This window comes from Hippoglossus hippoglossus, chromosome 14, assembly GCF_009819705.1.
Source record: "Hippoglossus hippoglossus isolate fHipHip1 chromosome 14, fHipHip1.pri, whole genome shotgun sequence".
NCBI lineage: Eukaryota > Metazoa > Chordata > Actinopteri > Pleuronectiformes > Pleuronectidae > Hippoglossus > Hippoglossus hippoglossus.
This window is the reverse complement of record NC_047164.1, coordinates 2,134,280-2,150,974: the sequence shown is the minus strand read 5'-3', so window position 1 is coordinate 2,150,974 and position 16,695 is coordinate 2,134,280. Positions and strand designations below refer to the sequence as shown.

Here is a 16,695-nt window from a genome sequence, read left to right as displayed (position 1 = left end):
TCTCTCTCTCTCTCTCTCTCTCTCTCTCCCTCTCCTTCTCCTCTCTCTCTCTCTCTCTCTCTGTCTCCCTCTCCTTCTCCTCCCTCCTCTCTCTCTCTCTCTCTCTCTCTCTCTCTCTCTCTGTCTCCCTCTCCTTCTCTCTCTCCTTCTCCTCCCTCCTCTCTCTCTCTCTCTCCCTCTCCTTCTCCTCCCTCCTCTCTCTCTCTCTCTCCCTCTCCTTCTCCTCCCTCCTCTCCCTTTGCTCTGAACGCGATATCTCCAGAATGTCTTGAGGGAATTTCCTCAAATTTGGTGCAAACATTCACTTTGACTCACAAATGAACTGAAAACATTTTGGTGGACAAAGGTCAAAAGGTCAAGGTCACGGTAGCCGCACAAAGTATGTTTATGTTTTTCTTGAACATGATATCATAAGATCAGCTTCAGATTTGGTACAAACTTTGACATGGAATCAAAGATTGAGACCCAGCCGGAGTGTCCTCCCTCCTCACTCACTCACTTTGCACTTTAACAAAAAATACCAACATTAATCAGAAGTGATCAGGACCTGTCCACTACAGGAAGTTTACTTAATACATATTGTGATATAAAACCTGTCAATAAATACTGTGATATTACTTTTACGTCATATCGTCCACCCCGGTGTCTTTGCATCACTTCAGCCTCTGTCTCTCACTCACATCTCACAGTTTGTTCACTTGTCTCGTATATTAACAGACATGACTAATGCAAAATAAATGGAATCAAACAGGAATGATGTTATTAGTGTGCAACACATTATAATAACCCATAAACTGTCTTTCTTTATCCTCCCCAGAGCTTCCCAGGATTTCTCTCCTCCAGAAGTCTCCCTCCTCTCCAGTCAGCTGCCACGCTACAGGTTTCTTCCCCGACAGCGTCATGTTGTTCTGGAGGAAAGACGGGGAGGAGCTTCATGAGGACGTGGACCTCGGAGAGGTCCTCCCCAACCATGACGGGACCTTCCAGATGAGCGCTGACCTGAAGGTTTCATCCATCTCCCCTGAAGACTGGAGGAGGTACGACTGTGTGTTCCAGATCTCTGGTGTGAAGGAGGACATCGTCACCAAACTGGACAAAGACTCCGTTGAGTCCAACAGAGGTGAGACTTGAACCAGTGAGGACGCTGGGACACACACATTTCATCTACAGTAACAGTCCTGCAGGTCGTGTTTGCTGATGTGTAGCAGGAGAAGTTTTCTTTCATCAATGTATATAAATACATTTAGATCAGTGTTAAACCAGTGCATGTGCCCCCCCCCCCTTCATCATCATGTGACTCTGAAAAATTAAGTGAGTTTTAATGTGTCTGCAACAGTGTCTGAGGATTTTATTACTGTTATTATCATCATTGATCAATTAGATTTACACATTTATAAATGTTTAAATGTACTTGTATGATTGTATGATTTTATTCCATGAAGTGTTTCTGCAGGTCTCAACTAGAGCCAGACTGATTTATCATGGGTCAGATGTGAGCCTTTCACAGACACACTGGGATCAGGGTGGATGTTTGATATGAAAACTTTTATTCTACAGAATTAATGAAGCAGAAAAAACAAACAAATCTCTCGTTCTTTACCTCGAGCAACAACAGACATTTAGGGACATTTCTTCAGGCAGTTTATAACCATTTCAACCATTGACTGTAAATAAAGATGGACGACATGACGGCTCCTCAAAAGTGAAGCCAAAGCGTCTCGGTCACTGATTGATGCTATAAAAACAGGGTGAAATGTCATGATTGACAGCTCATAATTGACAGCTCATGATTGACAGCTCGTGATTGACAGCTCATGATTGACAGCTCATGATTGACAGAGCATGTGTATCGGCGGGACCTCGTTACCGTGGCTCCATTCCTCCGTTCACTACTGCACAGAGTCCAAATGTGCAAGATGGCGGCGTTCGTATCCGGGATATTTTAGCTTCATTTGTGGAAAGTGGGAGGAAGTGGAGACGTGTCGTCTGTGTTTATTTCCATTAGTCTATGATTTCAACATGTGAACATTATAGTCACTGTTAAGACTCGACTGCTGCTCTGTTGTAGAAGATGAGTCCATGAAATGATTTAGTTACTGGAAGTAAAGTTTAAGACAAACCAGCGTGAATAAGCACAGATACAGTCATTATGTACAGAAGAAAACTGAAAGTAGAAACACCAGCAGGACAAACTCACACGTTTAGTGTCTGTGTGTGTTTGTTGTGTCTCAGGACAGGATTGTGGTTCAGGGAGATTCTTGTCGTCCAACCTGCTTCATCTGTTCAGGTTGTGATGCTTTGTTTTTTTATTCCGCTCAACAGAGAAGCCCATCAGCGTGACCACCATCATCAGCATCGCTCTCGCTGTCGCTCTCGTTGTCGTCAGCGCTGTCATTGGACTCATCGTGTACAGGAGGAAGAAAGGTGAGAGACCAACACAGAAGCTTTGTCCAATAGTTCTCTGGTGTTTTGATTTTAGACTTTCTAATTAATGCTCGTTCAGATCAAACCTCATGAAACAAACTTCAGCTCCTCACACACCAACATCTGTTTCAAGAGCTGCAGGGTTCACACAAAGTTTTCTAACTTCCCTCTGCACCACAGACTGTTTATAAAAAGCTCTGCACACAGCGTCCAGCACACAAACAATAAGAAGTGACAGAATGTTGTCGATCGTTTGAGGAGGATCGCCACTCGAGAAAAACATGACACAATTCAGTTTGTGTTTTTACTGTAATAACTGAAATCATTTGTATTTTCTTTTTATTTCAGCCCAATGTACCTCACCTGGTAAGTAAAACTTCTATTTCTGTTCTGTTTTCTTTTTATACTAATGTGCTTCATGAGGACATCACGTCACGTTTGCACAGCAGCTGAAAGTACGAACATGTCCAGTTTTATAAAACACCCCCAACACCTCTTTGGTCCACTTTGTACTGGTCCACTTTGTACTGGTCCACTTTGTACTGGTCCACACCGGCGACAGTCAGGGAGGCGTTATGTTTTCAGGCTGTTCATCCGTTCGTCCCCATCTCGTGAACACGATATCTCAGGAAGGCCTCGAGGGAATTTCTTCAAAATTGGCACAAATGTTCACTTCTGCCCATTTTTATTTCAGTGGATATGAGGCTCCCCACAGGAACCTGACCCAGTGCAGGACTCTAGTAAACCCTCTGTAGATTAGACAGGGTTCATTTTGTGCTGCAGAGAGTTTTCAGGACGGTTCCCTGCAGTGTTGGTTGTTTGTAATAAAAGTGTCTGTTCAGAGGAGGATGGACTAACGATGTGTTTCTGACCTCACAGCTGTAAAAGATCCAGGTGCCTTAGAGCCGCTGAAATCAGGTGAACGAGGTTCTAATTCTCCAAGTGAGACGTCCTCCTGAACACAGTGAGTTGCTTCATCTGTTCAACAAAACTGCCTCAAACTAAGTGCAAAGTAACATATGTGTGATCATGTGTAAAACCTCTGTTTTAATTAGAAATAAAAAAATCTGTTGAGAGCAAGGCACAGATCAGAAACCTTCACGTTAATAGGACAGATTAAATGTTGAATTCAAACTCAAATATCAGCAGTGACACAACAATTCAAATGTTAATAAACCCAATATTTAGGGCTTATCAATTTAAGATCAGTGTATTTTTTCTGAGTAAACTTTAATTTCACTGAGAGAATGATGGAAATATTAGGTCTCAATACTGTAAATACATAAAATATGTGGCTTTGTGGAACTGAACATTTCATTTTAATTTCTTTTTTCTCTCTTCAGGTTTATGGACGAGAAGCAGTGTCACCACAGTCTCCCCCTTACGCTGGGAACTCATTGATTATTCATCACTCAAATCATAAACTGATATTCAGGGTCAGATATTGATTGAAATACAAATAATACAATTTTTTTTTAAAAACGACAAATATGAAAAATAAATGGTGGCGTTGATTAAATTTGATCTTTTAGTTAAAAATAAGAAATGTAAACTTCCCTCTGATAAATGTTTGTTTAAATATTGGTAAATCAAATGAGGATTATTACTTTTTCTTTACCTGGAGTGAAGTAAAACACATTTTAAAAAACAATGAAAGTATCACAACACTGTTCACATGCAGTTAATTTATAGATCATCTTAGTTACAGTTTTATATTCCTGGTGTTGGGGCATCCTTATAAATCATTAAAATAATACAAATCTAAATATACATATATAGACACCCACACATCCACATCTTAGGGTCTGGAAATATGATCTGTCTCATGATTCCATAAATCTGTTGCTATGTGACTCACGTATCTCGAGAACCGTTCATTTTATCAGCTTCACACTTGACCTGTGTGTTGTTAAGGGCCCAAGGAAGTGCAGTGTTGAATCTGGTGGGATTTGGACAAGTGATACAATCAATGTTAATGGAATTAAAATAACTTTATAAATTACACACAATAATGAGTTGTTGTCACACACGGACACACAACACGAGCATCAGTACACAATTAGTTTTCCAGTTAAATATTCTCATTTTATTTTATTTCTAATTTGGCCTGAACAAGAAATGAATTAATCCAGAGTTGCTTGTTGTTTTTTGTTTGGTTATATTCATGCTTTGCTGTGTTCTTAACCTTTAAAGTTCATTTTAGTGGAGATTATCAAAGGGTTGTGGGATGTTTTAAGTATCTCATATGAAATGTTAATATTTCCTGTTAGTTTTTAGGGACAAGGGACTTTTCTGTTTTAGCCTTGTTAACATTTACACTGCAAAAATGAAAAGGTTCGAACAGCGCAAAATTACTGAACTTATCTTTCGTAAGTTTAAAAACTTCACATTTTCTCAAAGCTGCGAGTTCCAGTGTCCCTGCTCGTCAGGCTCCAGAGGATTCAAGCAGTTTACTCCACATGCAGACGTGAAGTTGATCACCCTGAGCAGTGATGTTCTCCATATGAACATTTGAATACATTGATATCGTCTTGTTGACCACTCAGACACTTTACCGTACTCACTCAGTCACATTCACTCATACAGTGTTTGTTCTGTCACACGTCAATCACACACATTGTCCACGAAGCTGTCAGGGGTAGTTTTAACATTCTGATTCTTGCTTATGGACACTTGGGCATGCGGACGGGAGTAGCTGGGGATCGAACCTGTGCCCCTCTGGTTAGTGGACGATCCAGTCTACCTCCTGAGCCACAGCCGCAGAACCAGAATTTCTGTCCTGTATTCAACCTAAACACTCACCTTTATGACGTTAGGTCACGTTTCCCCTGATGAGACATGAGACGTGTCATATCACAAACGTACCATTTTGTGTTTTGCCAACATAACTTCAGCAACTTTACAAATTTAACTTAGCAAAGTTAGTTGAAGCAAATACGTTTACAAATCCATTAAATATTTTCTGTTGATTATATTTAGAAATCGCAGTAACACAATTTCAAGTTTTCATTTTTACAGTGTAGAAACTGAACGTTGAGGCTCAACTTCTCTTCTTGTGTTGGGTTTTTATAAATAAATGTTAAATTAAGATGCTTTGCTGTTTCATTCCCTTTGTACTTCTGTTTTTAATAAAGTCTCTGATGTTCTCTGGGATTTCTGCCTCTTTGTGATTCAACGTGTAGAAAAGTTCAACACATCTGTGAAAGTTCAAATGTTCATTATTGTCCCAGAGAATAAACTAATGTGGATTTGACCTGTAAGAGCAGCACGGAAAAATCTATTTGGTCAAACCTGTGAGTCTCAACAGGAAAACGACAAAGACATTTTACACATGACAAGAAAATGATTGTGGTGGTTTTACTATGAAGTAAATTCTCATGTTTGATTTGCTGCTGTCTTTAATAATCTCATTATTATTATTATACAGTAGTTTTTTTAGTCGTGTGTAAAACCACTTTGTGATTGAGTGTGTTTTCATTATCAGACATGAGCAGATCCACTGATCTCTCGCTGACACTCACTCAGATCAGAGCGGTGCTTTGCTTCTTCCTGGGAAAACTGAAATCTGCCCGGAAACTGATGACATTGGAACTGTGAAGGAAGTCGTTTTTAGGCTGCTTGGACTCAGCTAGATGTAATGTGCTGTGGGACCCATGGGCAAAACCTGCAGGCCGGAGTTCTGCACGGCAACAGATGACATCACAGCTGCTGCATTACCAACCAATGAACAAGTACAAACTTTTGACATGATCTGATATAACCGTGTCCTCGACTGCGAGACCAGTTATCAGTGTCACGGTGAGGCAGTCTCAGGTTTAAGGTGGATTTTGCACGTCCTGTTTGTCGTAGTATTTCTCTAGATCCTCCCGTAATGATCAGGTGATCTAATTAGGACCCGAGCACCGACGGTGGGAGGCCCTATTGAAATTGTAAGGATTATTATTATTATTATTATTTCTCCGACAAAAGAAGGGGCTTTTTGAGGGCTTCAACATGCTCAAAAGCTTACCAAAGTTTGCAGAAAGTTAGAAAGTGGTGAAAATTTACGTATTCTGGAGTATTTAGAAATGGGCTTGGCAAAATGGCTCAACAGCGCCACCTGGAACGCAGCCCCTAGGTTTGCCCTCAACCCATCTTCACCAAAATCGGTAGTAGTAGTAGTCGTAGTAATAATAGTAGTAGTAGTAGTAGTAGTAATAATAGTAGTAGTAGTTGTTGTATTAGTGGTAGATGTAGTATGGTTGTATTAGTGTAGTAGTAGTATGTTGTAGTAGTAGCAGTAGTGGTAATAGTAGTTGTAGTAGTAGTAGTAGTAGTAATAATAGTAGTAGTAATAGTAATAATAGTAGTAGTCGTCGTAGTAGTAATAATAGTAGTAGTAGTAGTAGTAGTAGTAATACTAGTAGTAGTAGTAGTAATAATAGTAGTAGTAGCAGTAGTAATAATATTAGTAGTAGTAGTAGTAGTGGTAGTTGTAGTAGTAGTAGTCGTCGTAGTAGTAGTAATACTAGTAGTAGTAGTATTTCTACTCTGATGACCGTTGTGACCTAACACCGCAGCTCGTCAACAGAGTGTTTTATTTTGAAGGTTTCAGCGGATATCCTGTTCCGGTGACTTGTGGGTGTGTTGCCATTAGCAGAGAAGCTAACCGGAAGCTAACAGCGGGACAGAAGTTTCTGAGCTGGTTCTTCACCGGAGTCACGTCACATGTTGAGTGACGGGGGATCGCGTCAGATAACAGGTCGACACACCGGGGACACGTGACTCCGCGGCTGGACGCACCGGTAACTAGTTACTCATCGGTAACCTGGTCAACAGGTAATTTGTTAGTGTTAACTAGCTGTTAGCTTAGCACGAGCGCTGCGCCTCGAGCTGGAGTCAGTTCGGTGACATCACAGAGAAACACGTAAAACTGTTTTTATTAATTAAAAACAAACTCAGGGTTTAATTCGTCTTTAACTCTGTGTTGATTAAACTTAATTTTATTGTGTTTGTTATTAACTTTAATTCTCGTGACACTGTTGCTGCCGCTGTCAGTTTCTCTCGGTTACTCCTCCCCCGACGCCCCTCTCAGCCAATTGAGTCGCTAGGTGGTTTGATTGACAGCACTCCCGACCAATGGCAGCCCCGGATCAGACCCGCTGGCTCTCTCGGCGGCGGGGCGTCTGTTTCCGGCGCAGGAAGCAGCTGCTGCTGGGGCTGATGATGCTGAGGCGCGTCGCTGATCTGTAGCATCTCTCGCTCGCTCCAATGTTCGTCGACATGTTGTGTTGTCTGCGGCTGCATCACTGTGTTGACCTGTGTGTGGGCGGCCTGCTCTTGTTCCTAGCGGGGCTGCAGCAGGTGGAAGCAGCCGCCGCCGCCACCGACGAGATGAGCCACTTGAACTGGAAGCCGTTCATCTACGGAGGCATGGCCTCGATTGTCGCAGAATTCGGTACGTGATGCACCACGAGCCCGCAGACGATCACCGTCATGTGTCCGGCTGCTCCTCCGCGCTTTGATGCTGTGGTTTCACATGCTACATGCAAACAGTGTTTTGTATTTAGAGCACATGCAGCCATATATGGGGATGGGGGGGGGGGTGGAATTGTGCACCTGCTGCTGCAGAGTGATGCTAGTGAAACACGGGGATGATGCATCCAGATGAAAGAGATCAAAGCTCTCCTGTCACTGCAGATTCACTTAAAGGTCCAAGTGGGTAAGATTTAGGTGAAAGGATCTATCGGCAGAAATTGAATATAAAATAGTCCTAGTGATGTTTAATCATCTAAATTGTACAAAATTGTTGTTTTCTTTACCTTAGAATGGTTCCTTTATATTTAAATACTTTATATTTACATCAGGAGCAGGTCCTCTCTACGGAGGCAGCCATGTTTTTTACAGTAGCCCAGACTGGACAAACTAAACCTTTTGAGTTTTTATGACAACTGAAGCTACCACAGGTTCTCTTTCATGTTTTCATGGGAGGGTGACGTGAGGGGTATTAAGCTGCAACATGCAACGTCACCACTAGATGTCACTAAATTCTAAACACTGGACCTTTAATCCAAAACATTATTCAGCCAGGTTGTTGGTAAATGTCCACATTGTTTACTTAATAGTGCACACTATATAAAATAGGCCCAGTTTCTATCTCCTAGCTCTTATCGCTTTTACATTTGAGCCACTTAACAGGGCTATATAAATAAATCAATCAATTATTTGTGTAGCCCATATTCATAAATCAAAATTTGTCTCATAGATCTTAACGAGGTGCGACATCCTTTGTTCTTAACCCTCAACAAGAGTAAAACTACCAAAATATAACCTTTTAGTGCAATAAATGCCACAGATAACAGAGAACATCAGCAAAACATTAACAGTTTGTAACATAACATATTTAAAAGTAATATTTATTTAGAGCATACTTTACACGTTAAAAACATATCACACCTGTTTTATTTTAACCTAATCAAGGACCTGGGCCAGAATTTAAAAGTTTCACTAGTTATTTTTTTAGATAATAATGTTTCTGTCTTTTGTGTTGTCGTATATTTTGTGTTATAACTGAACATTTCAAACCACAGTTAATATCCTCTGTGCCTAATTATTGTCAACTCTGGTATTTCTGTAACTCTACCACCTTAGTCTTCTTTTAAAAGTAAATCTTTCTACTTCTTCTTACTGTTATTATCTTTATTTTCTCATTCTCAGGGACATTTCCCGTTGACCTGACTAAGACCCGACTGCAGGTCCAGGGTCAGTCCCAGTACACAGAGGTGCGCTACAGAGGCATGTTCCACGCCCTCTTCAAGATCGGCAAAGAGGAGGGAATTAAAGCGCTGTATTCTGGGTATGGAACCTTTTCATAATAACAATACCAAACTAATATCTGTAATTCCTGCCTTTGCTCAATTTAAATCTTCCTAAAAACTACTACTTCAAACAGTTTTTCATCTGAGCAGCTTGATTGAGGGCTAACATGCTGCTAATGTGCACTCTCACCTTGCTATCTTGCCAAATTGGTGCATTCACCAGTTCACCCATGTCCCGTTTCCATCACTGCCGATCGGAGCCAATTAAAACCCGTGTGTGAGTCATTAAGTCATTTGACCATCGAGCGAATGCCAATTTGATCCATTCCCATTGCAGACAAAAGACAGATGTTAGTGGGTTTTTTGACCAGTGGAAAAGGGTCTCAGGCTTCAGTCTTAAGTTGAAATCCTTGAAACCTTCACAAGAACTTCCTCAGACGTTCTGTACAAGTGACTCTTAGTTCCAGGAAAGTGAATTAAGTCTAAGATGCCTTGTTCCCTCGGTGGGAGAGAGATTTCCGTTTAAATTCTTAACGTGCTGTTAAATAAATTTACTTGCTTCTCTTTTCTTCTCACTCGCAATTTGTTCCATGCTGACACAAACAGCATGTGTTCACTACAATCAGCAGTAATGAGCTTTTCACAGGGAGCTGTTACACTTGGTGGGTGGTTGAACTGTGACTTTGACGAATCCAACTCCAGCTCTGAAAGAAGCCCAGTGGGACAGAAAATGTTTTGCATGTTGAAAGTGGATGAGCTTTTTTGCCTTAAAGCAGCGGGTGGGATTCACGTGTTTTGTATTTACATTTGTTAAGATTAATTGTTGCTTTCGTGTAGAAGACAAAACGCCTGGATTTCACACTTAAGCAAAGAATTACATGATTTACATCTTATCACATTAAAATAACTAGAGTGAGAAAAGTTAAATCCCAAAGGGTAAAGGTTAATAAACATGAGCCGCTTTCAGACATGAACTCTGGAGAATGTCCAGACCAGAAGGTCCAGAGTTTCTCTGGACCTTGTAGAAGAAGCGGGGGGGGGGGGCAGCAACAGGAAGTAGCATATTCCGCTACGGAGATCACATGTTTTTGTTTACAGCACATTGAAACCAGTGTCAGCCGTTATCACCAAAGGTTTTCTTGACATCATCTCCGGTGATCATCAATCACTAGCTCACAGTGAATCCTCTGGAGAATCTCCTGATGTTTTCTCACCTGGGATGCTTCGGACATTATCTGGAGTTTTTTCTCAGCGACTGGCAGGAGAAACTCCAGAGAAAGTCCGAAGCCTCTCACTCGGACATTTTCATTCTCACATACAGCCCCTCAGGAGAATGTCAGGAGATTATCTGGAGTTCGGTGCATGTCTGAAAGCAGCTATGATGTACCTCTCCTTTCAGGATTTCCCCCGCTTTGTTGAGACAAGCTTCTTACGGGACAATCAAGATAGGAACCTACAACACTCTGAAGAGGCTGTTTGTCACTAATCCAGAAGGTGGGTGTCCTGTCGTCTTCTTCTTTTCTGCTTACTGCTCATATACTGTCTTTCATCTGAAGGGTCTAAACTTACAGTCTGGCAGCAGGGAAGGAGACCACCTTCTTTAATTCACAGGCTTCGCTTACTCAGTGTCACACAAGTCACCTGAAACCTTTTCATCTGCAAGATATGAGTCAGGAAAAACATCGTCAGTTGAGCTTTGCAACCGGCCCAACAGTGTTTTAAATGCTACCAACAGTGTGCAGCGTTGTATGTTAAATATACATTTATATTTGTAGAGATCCTCTGTCTGATTCTTTGTCCTGTAGATTAAGTTTGGTTTATAAGCGTGGTGATTTTCCTCCAGTATCATAATGAGCAAAACTCTTTTAAAGCCCAAAATAAATACACAGACTAAGGCCCCCGTTCAGACTTGGTCCTAAAGCTCGTCGGACAGCTCGTCATTTCAGTCCTGGTTTTAAAATGTGTCCTCTTGGGATCAGATCTCACTTCCACGCTCCATTAATAGTAATAGTCATTTCTGTTTGCAAAACCAAATGTGGTTTTTACTAGAACCTGACCAACTTGTATTTTTCGAGGCAGATGCCGTTTTAACCTCGGGCCCGACTGAAACTGGAAACAAGTTTGGAGCCACACGTTAAAATATAAGTGACACTTCAAACATAACCCAAGCTATTTTTATTTCAAGGATGCATCCAGCCAAAGTATATTAAGTAAGTTTATCTTATTTATAGGACAACAAATCAACTCTGCAGATCACCAGAGGGCTCTAGTGCTTTTAGTGCTTTTAGTGCTTTTACGTTCTACTGTGGAATCATAAATACAAAAAGTCCCACATATTAAAATCAACCTTGCTGTAGTTTCTGAAACAGTTCAACAAATCTTTGTTAGTTTGAACCCAAAAGTTCTTCTTCTTCTTCTTCTTCTTCTTCTTCTTCTTCTTCCTCTTCTTCTTCTTCTTCTTCTTCTTCTTCCTCTTCCTCTTCCTCTTCTTCTTCCTCTTCTATTGCATTCCTTCTCTTTCTGTTTGGACTCAAAACACATTTTGTGCCTCTCACAACACAAAGGCCTCACAAGCCTTCTCTGTTCTTTGTGTTGGGGAAAATGCACACGTATGCATGTTTTGGTGGCAGGTTGCTTCTGTTTACAGTGCGGACAAGAAAGTTCAAACGACATTTAGTTTTTAAATGGCTTCAAGCTCAAGATGTTTTGACTCAAACACGATTGAGATCAATTCTGAGATCTAGAAAAACACGTCTCTGCAGCAGGAACACTGTACCTCAGTTGAGTTTATTTCTGTAAACCGTTCAGAAACGTGATTGTTTGCTGTTTCCACTCTGCCCTGTGCCTCCATGGGGCCACTGTGTTGTGAATGCTTGTTTTGATACAGGCTTGGGTTTGCCCTTTGGTTGTGGTGGGATCGAACGCCCGGTCCCCGGCTTCAAAAAATGAGCGGTGCGAGGACCGCCGCACTAACTGTTGGTCAGATTGATCTTGGATCACTGTAACTATTGTTCTAAACTCTAAACTCTATCTCCTGTACTTACTTTACCGTAGACACCATTCTGGGTTACTACTAATGAGATCCACCACTTTCTAACACTGACAAACTCTGGTGACGCTAACGGCTAACACTTGTTTCTGCTCATTTAATAACCTGTTTACAGTGTTCAGTCTCTTTAGCAGCATTTACAACTTAGTGTCAGTTTGTTTTGATCTGCTCAGAGTGTCACATGGGTGGAGTTTGAAACATCAGGAGAGAGAGAGTGTAAATAAGTTTGTAGGTGTGACCACGTAAATTCACGTAAACACCCGTGTGTTCCTCCAGGTGGATAAAAACAAATGTAAACTCGTGTTTAGACAAAATGATTTCTAATTACTGACAATAACAATGTATGATTTAAACACTGCACACTTAACAAGCTGTAGTTATTAGAGATAGAATTTATAAAAATGATCACTTCCCTTGTTTTTTGATTTGATCTTACAGTTGTATTTTCCCATTTCATAACGATCTTAATTCTGTGACTATGCGAGGATCAAACAGGATGCAAATTTAATTTTGTTTGTGGACTCTTAACGTGTCACTTTCAACACGTTGTCTTGTTTGGGACTCTACGCAAACTGATTAAAAGAAGAGTTATGTTTGATTATACTGATAAAGCCTTTCCCTCAAAATGAATTCAGTATTTGGCAGTAACAGCTACGATCTGTAAGTTATTTACAGACATAAATATGATCATCTTTATATTTTATAGAAGGATTTTATCAAAGTAGCTCAGAGCCGTTTGTCAAAAACATCAGGACATGATCACAAACAAGATCAAGTCGTGTTTTGAAAGTGACACACGAGAGTCTGTATAATGTTTTTTTGATCTATGTGAATTTAAAAAGTTAAAATCATAGCTGATCATGACTTCATTGTTTTAGTGTTTAATTAATAAACTGTCTCTCGTCTGTCAGATGAGACCATGGTCATCAACGTCTTCTGTGGCGTGGTGTCCGGAGTCCTGTCCTCTTCTCTGGCCAACCCCACCGACGTCCTCAAGGTGACTCTCTCAATACTTAGACTTATTTAAACCTTTAATAAACAGTAACTACAGACTGCTGTACTTAACCACGTATTTATGCTTCATAACTTTAATCATGAACAAGAACCTAAATGTTGCATCTCTAATTGAGAAATACTAGACTGGATGTACAACTAAAAACGGCACAAACAAATCTTCAGACACAGAGTGAAGGATTTTTGTGAATCAGGGGAGATCACAGGGTTTATATTTAGTTTGTGTTTGTGTTTGTTTCAGATCAGAATGCAGGCGCAGGGCAGTCTGCTCCAAGGCAGCATGGTGTCCAACTTCATCAACATCTACCAGACAGAGGGCACCAGAGGGCTGTGGAGAGTGAGTGCTGCTTCACTCTGTGTGGGGATGTTTGTGTGGCTCACCAGGTGCTGAAGGAAATACACTTTTCATTATTTTATTTTTTATGAACCCAGTAAGACCTAGGGCCAGAATAAAGTCTCACTCTTGAGACTGACAGAATTGCCAACGTTTAAAAACCTTAATTTCTCAGCCTGTGAAGCAGATAGAGACATGGAATTAAAGCATTTGATAACTTAAACATTTGGATTTAATTGTAAATCATTTCCTTAAACTTCATGAGCATTTTAGAAAAACATATGAATTCGGCGAACTCTCCAGGGTCCAGGTCAAGTCTAGGTTAATGACAGAGCTTGTTTTATGCTGTTTTAACTCTGTGAAATGAATTGTCCTGTAATATCATTACAATCAGACTTATTGTCTTCACCCTCCTTTTCCTCAGGGTGTCATTCCCACAGCACAGCGAGCCGCCATTGTCGTCGGGGTGGAACTTCCTGTCTATGACATCACGAAAAAGCACCTGCTCAGCTCTGGCGCCATGGGAGACACCATTTTGACCCATTTCATGTAAGTTAAGTTATTAAACTCTCTTTTAATCCCATTAAGGCCTTAAAAAATGCCGTTAGAGACTTGAAATAAAAGCATTTAATATCTTAAACATTGTTCTTTCATCCTTAATCATTTCCTTTTCCCAAAGTTCATGAGCATTATTTTTGGGTTAACAATAAAACCAGACAACTCGCTGAGATCCCCTTCATCTTCCTCCTCCTCAGACATGTCTCTTACCGACGTCTGGGTCTGAATCTGCTTCATTTATTCTCATTGTTGGTTTTGTCACTGAAACGCTGCTGTAATCTGCTTCATTGTCGTCTCCCCTTGATTGTCAGCAAATTGTCTGAAACTGTATTTTAAAAACTCCACGGAGGCTAACAAACAAACTACATTGTCCATAATGCATATTTCCTTTCCCACAAGTATTTTATCAGTCACATAAAAACGACGCCAGCTGCTGTAAAGTGAGGCTCCACACGCACATGTTGCATCTGCACTCAACGGGTCTCCACGTCTCTTGTGTTTTCAGTTCCAGTTTCGCGTGCGGCTTGGCAGGAGCGCTCGCCTCCAACCCCGTAGACGTGGTCCGGACTCGTATGATGAACCAGCGAGTTCTGTCGGGGGCCCCCATGTACAAAGGAACCATGGACGGACTGATGCAGACGTGGAGGAACGAGGGCTTCTTCGCTCTCTATAAGGGCTTCTGGCCTAACTGGCTACGACTGGGGCCTTGGAACATCATCGTATCCTTTTTAAAACCCACAGCGTTCCCTCATAGAGACGGATCTCCAGATAAAAAGCCTGCAGTACGATCTGTACACCAGACTGCTGTTAATCTACCTGCTAGTTTCACACACGTCTTAATAAGAGCATCAGTAAGTATCTGTATCGTCTCCAGTCTGAGCTCTGTTGTGATTTGAATCATGGAAGTTCTCCCTTAACTTCACTTCTCAGTTCTTCATCACCTTCGAGCAGCTGAAGAAGCTTCCGTTTTAACAGGGAACAGGAAGTGGGACTGCGCTGGTCTGTGCGACTGTGTCAGGGAGATGTGTGAGCACGGCAGCACCTGGAGTTCAGACACCAGTATTTTCACACTCCCCCCTCTGAATCCATACACACGATACCACACAGTATCCGTCATCTGCCCATGCTCTTCTCCTTTTCATGTGATTTATATTTATTGTCACTGGTTTGTTTTCTTTAATGCAGTTTTGATTTGAACTGTCACCCTCAATCACCTCAGACACTCCCCAGGCAGCTGAATGTCTGAATGAAAGTTTAAATCCTCGAGCTGCTGAGAGAGACGGAGTTTAACTCTGGATTGGCTTTGGGAAAAAAAACCCCAGAGGTGAGGCTCAGGATTCATTCACAGAAGAAACATGGGAAATGTATTAATACACACAGGAAATGTCGGCTCAGACACAGTTTGTGGCGTTTGATAGAGAAAGAAAAGAATATGAAGTTCAGCAATGATTAACGTGTAGGAACCCTGTATTATCTGGACATAAGCACTGCATGAACGTGAAACCTGTTCAGTAAATAACTCAGATTTTCTGTTGAATGTTGAGGAACTGCATGAAAAAATTAGACAAAAGTCCAGTTGACTGTTACAAGTGTTTGCTGTGGAAATCTCAGTGTTTTTGTTTACAGCAAATCGACTCCTGCTTTAACTCCTCTTTTTCATCCCGACATTCGTATTCTTTTCATTTTCTCTGTTTTGCGTCCGTTACTCGCTCGCTGTGAATTTTCCAGACATTCTCCTGCTGTATTCTCACATGGTCTCGCTCATTTTCCAGACATGTTACCAGGGGGCTGCAGGAAAAGTTCCACAAAACGTCTGGGGCAACTGACCCTCTGGAAAACGTCCTCTGGAAAAGTTCTGGAAAATGCTGCGACTTCAGTGCAGGTCTGAAAGCAGCTTTACATGTTTTAGTTGTTTATTGGAACATAAATTTAGTGATCTTGATCTATTTAAAGAGAACAATGTGAAATCTGAACCAAAGCCTCTAATGAGAAAAGGGAGAAACCTCTGTCTTAATCATTCACAACCAAAACAACTGTTTTTTATTTGTTTTTGAGGTTTTAAATGTATTTTTTATTTTTAAGGAAACACTGACAGACACTGAATCCAGACAGGTGACAGATATTGAAGTTTTTTTTGTTTTGTTTCTGTTTTGTGTCGACATTTCATTTCCTGCACCTCCAGTCGGCTGCAGTGTCGTGAGGTAACGTGTTGAGGTTTGCTGCCGTTCATGTCATTATTGACCCACAGTGTAAAGACTGTTCAGACCTGTTCCCTCACGGAGGCAGATTTGATCTTTCGCTTGTCCAGGTGCAAATACGACACCTTGGTGAACTTTTCCTGTTGTGTTTCTCATTCGTGGTCATAGCTCAGTTAGAAAAGAGGCAGCTGGTGTGGAGAGAGAGAGACATGGACTTTGGTGCCAAGTATGTTTTTACCAAACCGGGTTGAATCAATTTGCAGATGATTCTTTTAGTTGTTGTTTTGTTTGCAGCTACTTTGAGATAAAATATGATTTGCA

At 41.1% G+C, this 16,695-nt stretch overlaps 2 protein-coding genes across 6 annotated transcripts in view; both read left to right on the top strand.

Moving 5' to 3' along the window:
• The window catches only part of LOC117774925 (major histocompatibility complex class I-related gene protein-like), a 15,424-nt gene extending 9,907 nt beyond the window's left edge, over positions 1 to 5,517 (top strand). Inside the window, exons 4-9 of one of the 2 annotated variants that reach the window (XR_004616136.1) lie at positions 818 to 1,120; positions 2,323 to 2,424; positions 2,773 to 2,790; positions 3,304 to 3,388; positions 3,768 to 4,758; positions 4,971 to 5,517. Coding sequence is in view for 1 of the 2 variants with exons in the window: in XM_034607636.1 (XP_034463527.1) it covers positions 818 to 1,120; positions 2,323 to 2,424; positions 2,773 to 2,790; positions 3,304 to 3,383 (503 nt within the window). In the remaining variant the exon portion in view is untranslated. Of the gene's footprint in view, positions 1 to 817; positions 1,121 to 2,322; positions 2,425 to 2,772; positions 2,791 to 3,303; positions 3,389 to 3,767 lie in introns of both variants that reach the window. The other variant, XM_034607636.1, reaches the window with a different exon arrangement.
• A 1,511-nt stretch (positions 5,518 to 7,028) lies between these two features.
• On the top strand, positions 7,029 to 16,436 carry slc25a14 (solute carrier family 25 member 14). Of its 4 annotated transcripts, none has more exons than XM_034607640.1 (9): positions 7,029 to 7,242; positions 7,754 to 7,861; positions 9,121 to 9,259; positions 10,621 to 10,715; positions 13,182 to 13,267; positions 13,526 to 13,621; positions 14,043 to 14,167; positions 14,682 to 14,895; positions 15,107 to 16,436. In XM_034607640.1, exons 2-9 carry the CDS (start codon positions 7,798 to 7,800, stop codon positions 15,146 to 15,148), a joined length of 861 nt encoding a protein of 286 aa, XP_034463531.1. In that variant the 5' UTR covers positions 7,029 to 7,242; positions 7,754 to 7,797; the 3' UTR covers positions 15,149 to 16,436. The 4 variants fall into 4 exon arrangements, with proteins under 4 accessions (XP_034463531.1, XP_034463530.1, XP_034463528.1 ...); XM_034607639.1 differs by having other exon boundaries at positions 7,047 to 7,208; XM_034607637.1 differs by having other exon boundaries at positions 7,050 to 7,242; positions 7,462 to 7,861.
• The last annotated feature ends 259 nt before the right edge of the window (positions 16,437 to 16,695 follow it).

Coding starts and splice junctions, on each gene's coding strand:
- slc25a14 (XM_034607637.1), top strand. CDS start 7,675: ATGTTCGTCGACATGTTGTGTTGTCTGCGGCTGCATCACTGTGTTGAC. Junction 7,862..9,120: donor CTCGATTGTCGCAGAATTCG/GTACGTGATGCA, acceptor TCTCATTCTCAG/GGACATTTCCCGTTGACCTG. Junction 14,896..15,106: donor TGGGGCCTTGGAACATCATC/GTATCCTTTTTA, acceptor TTCACTTCTCAG/TTCTTCATCACCTTCGAGCA.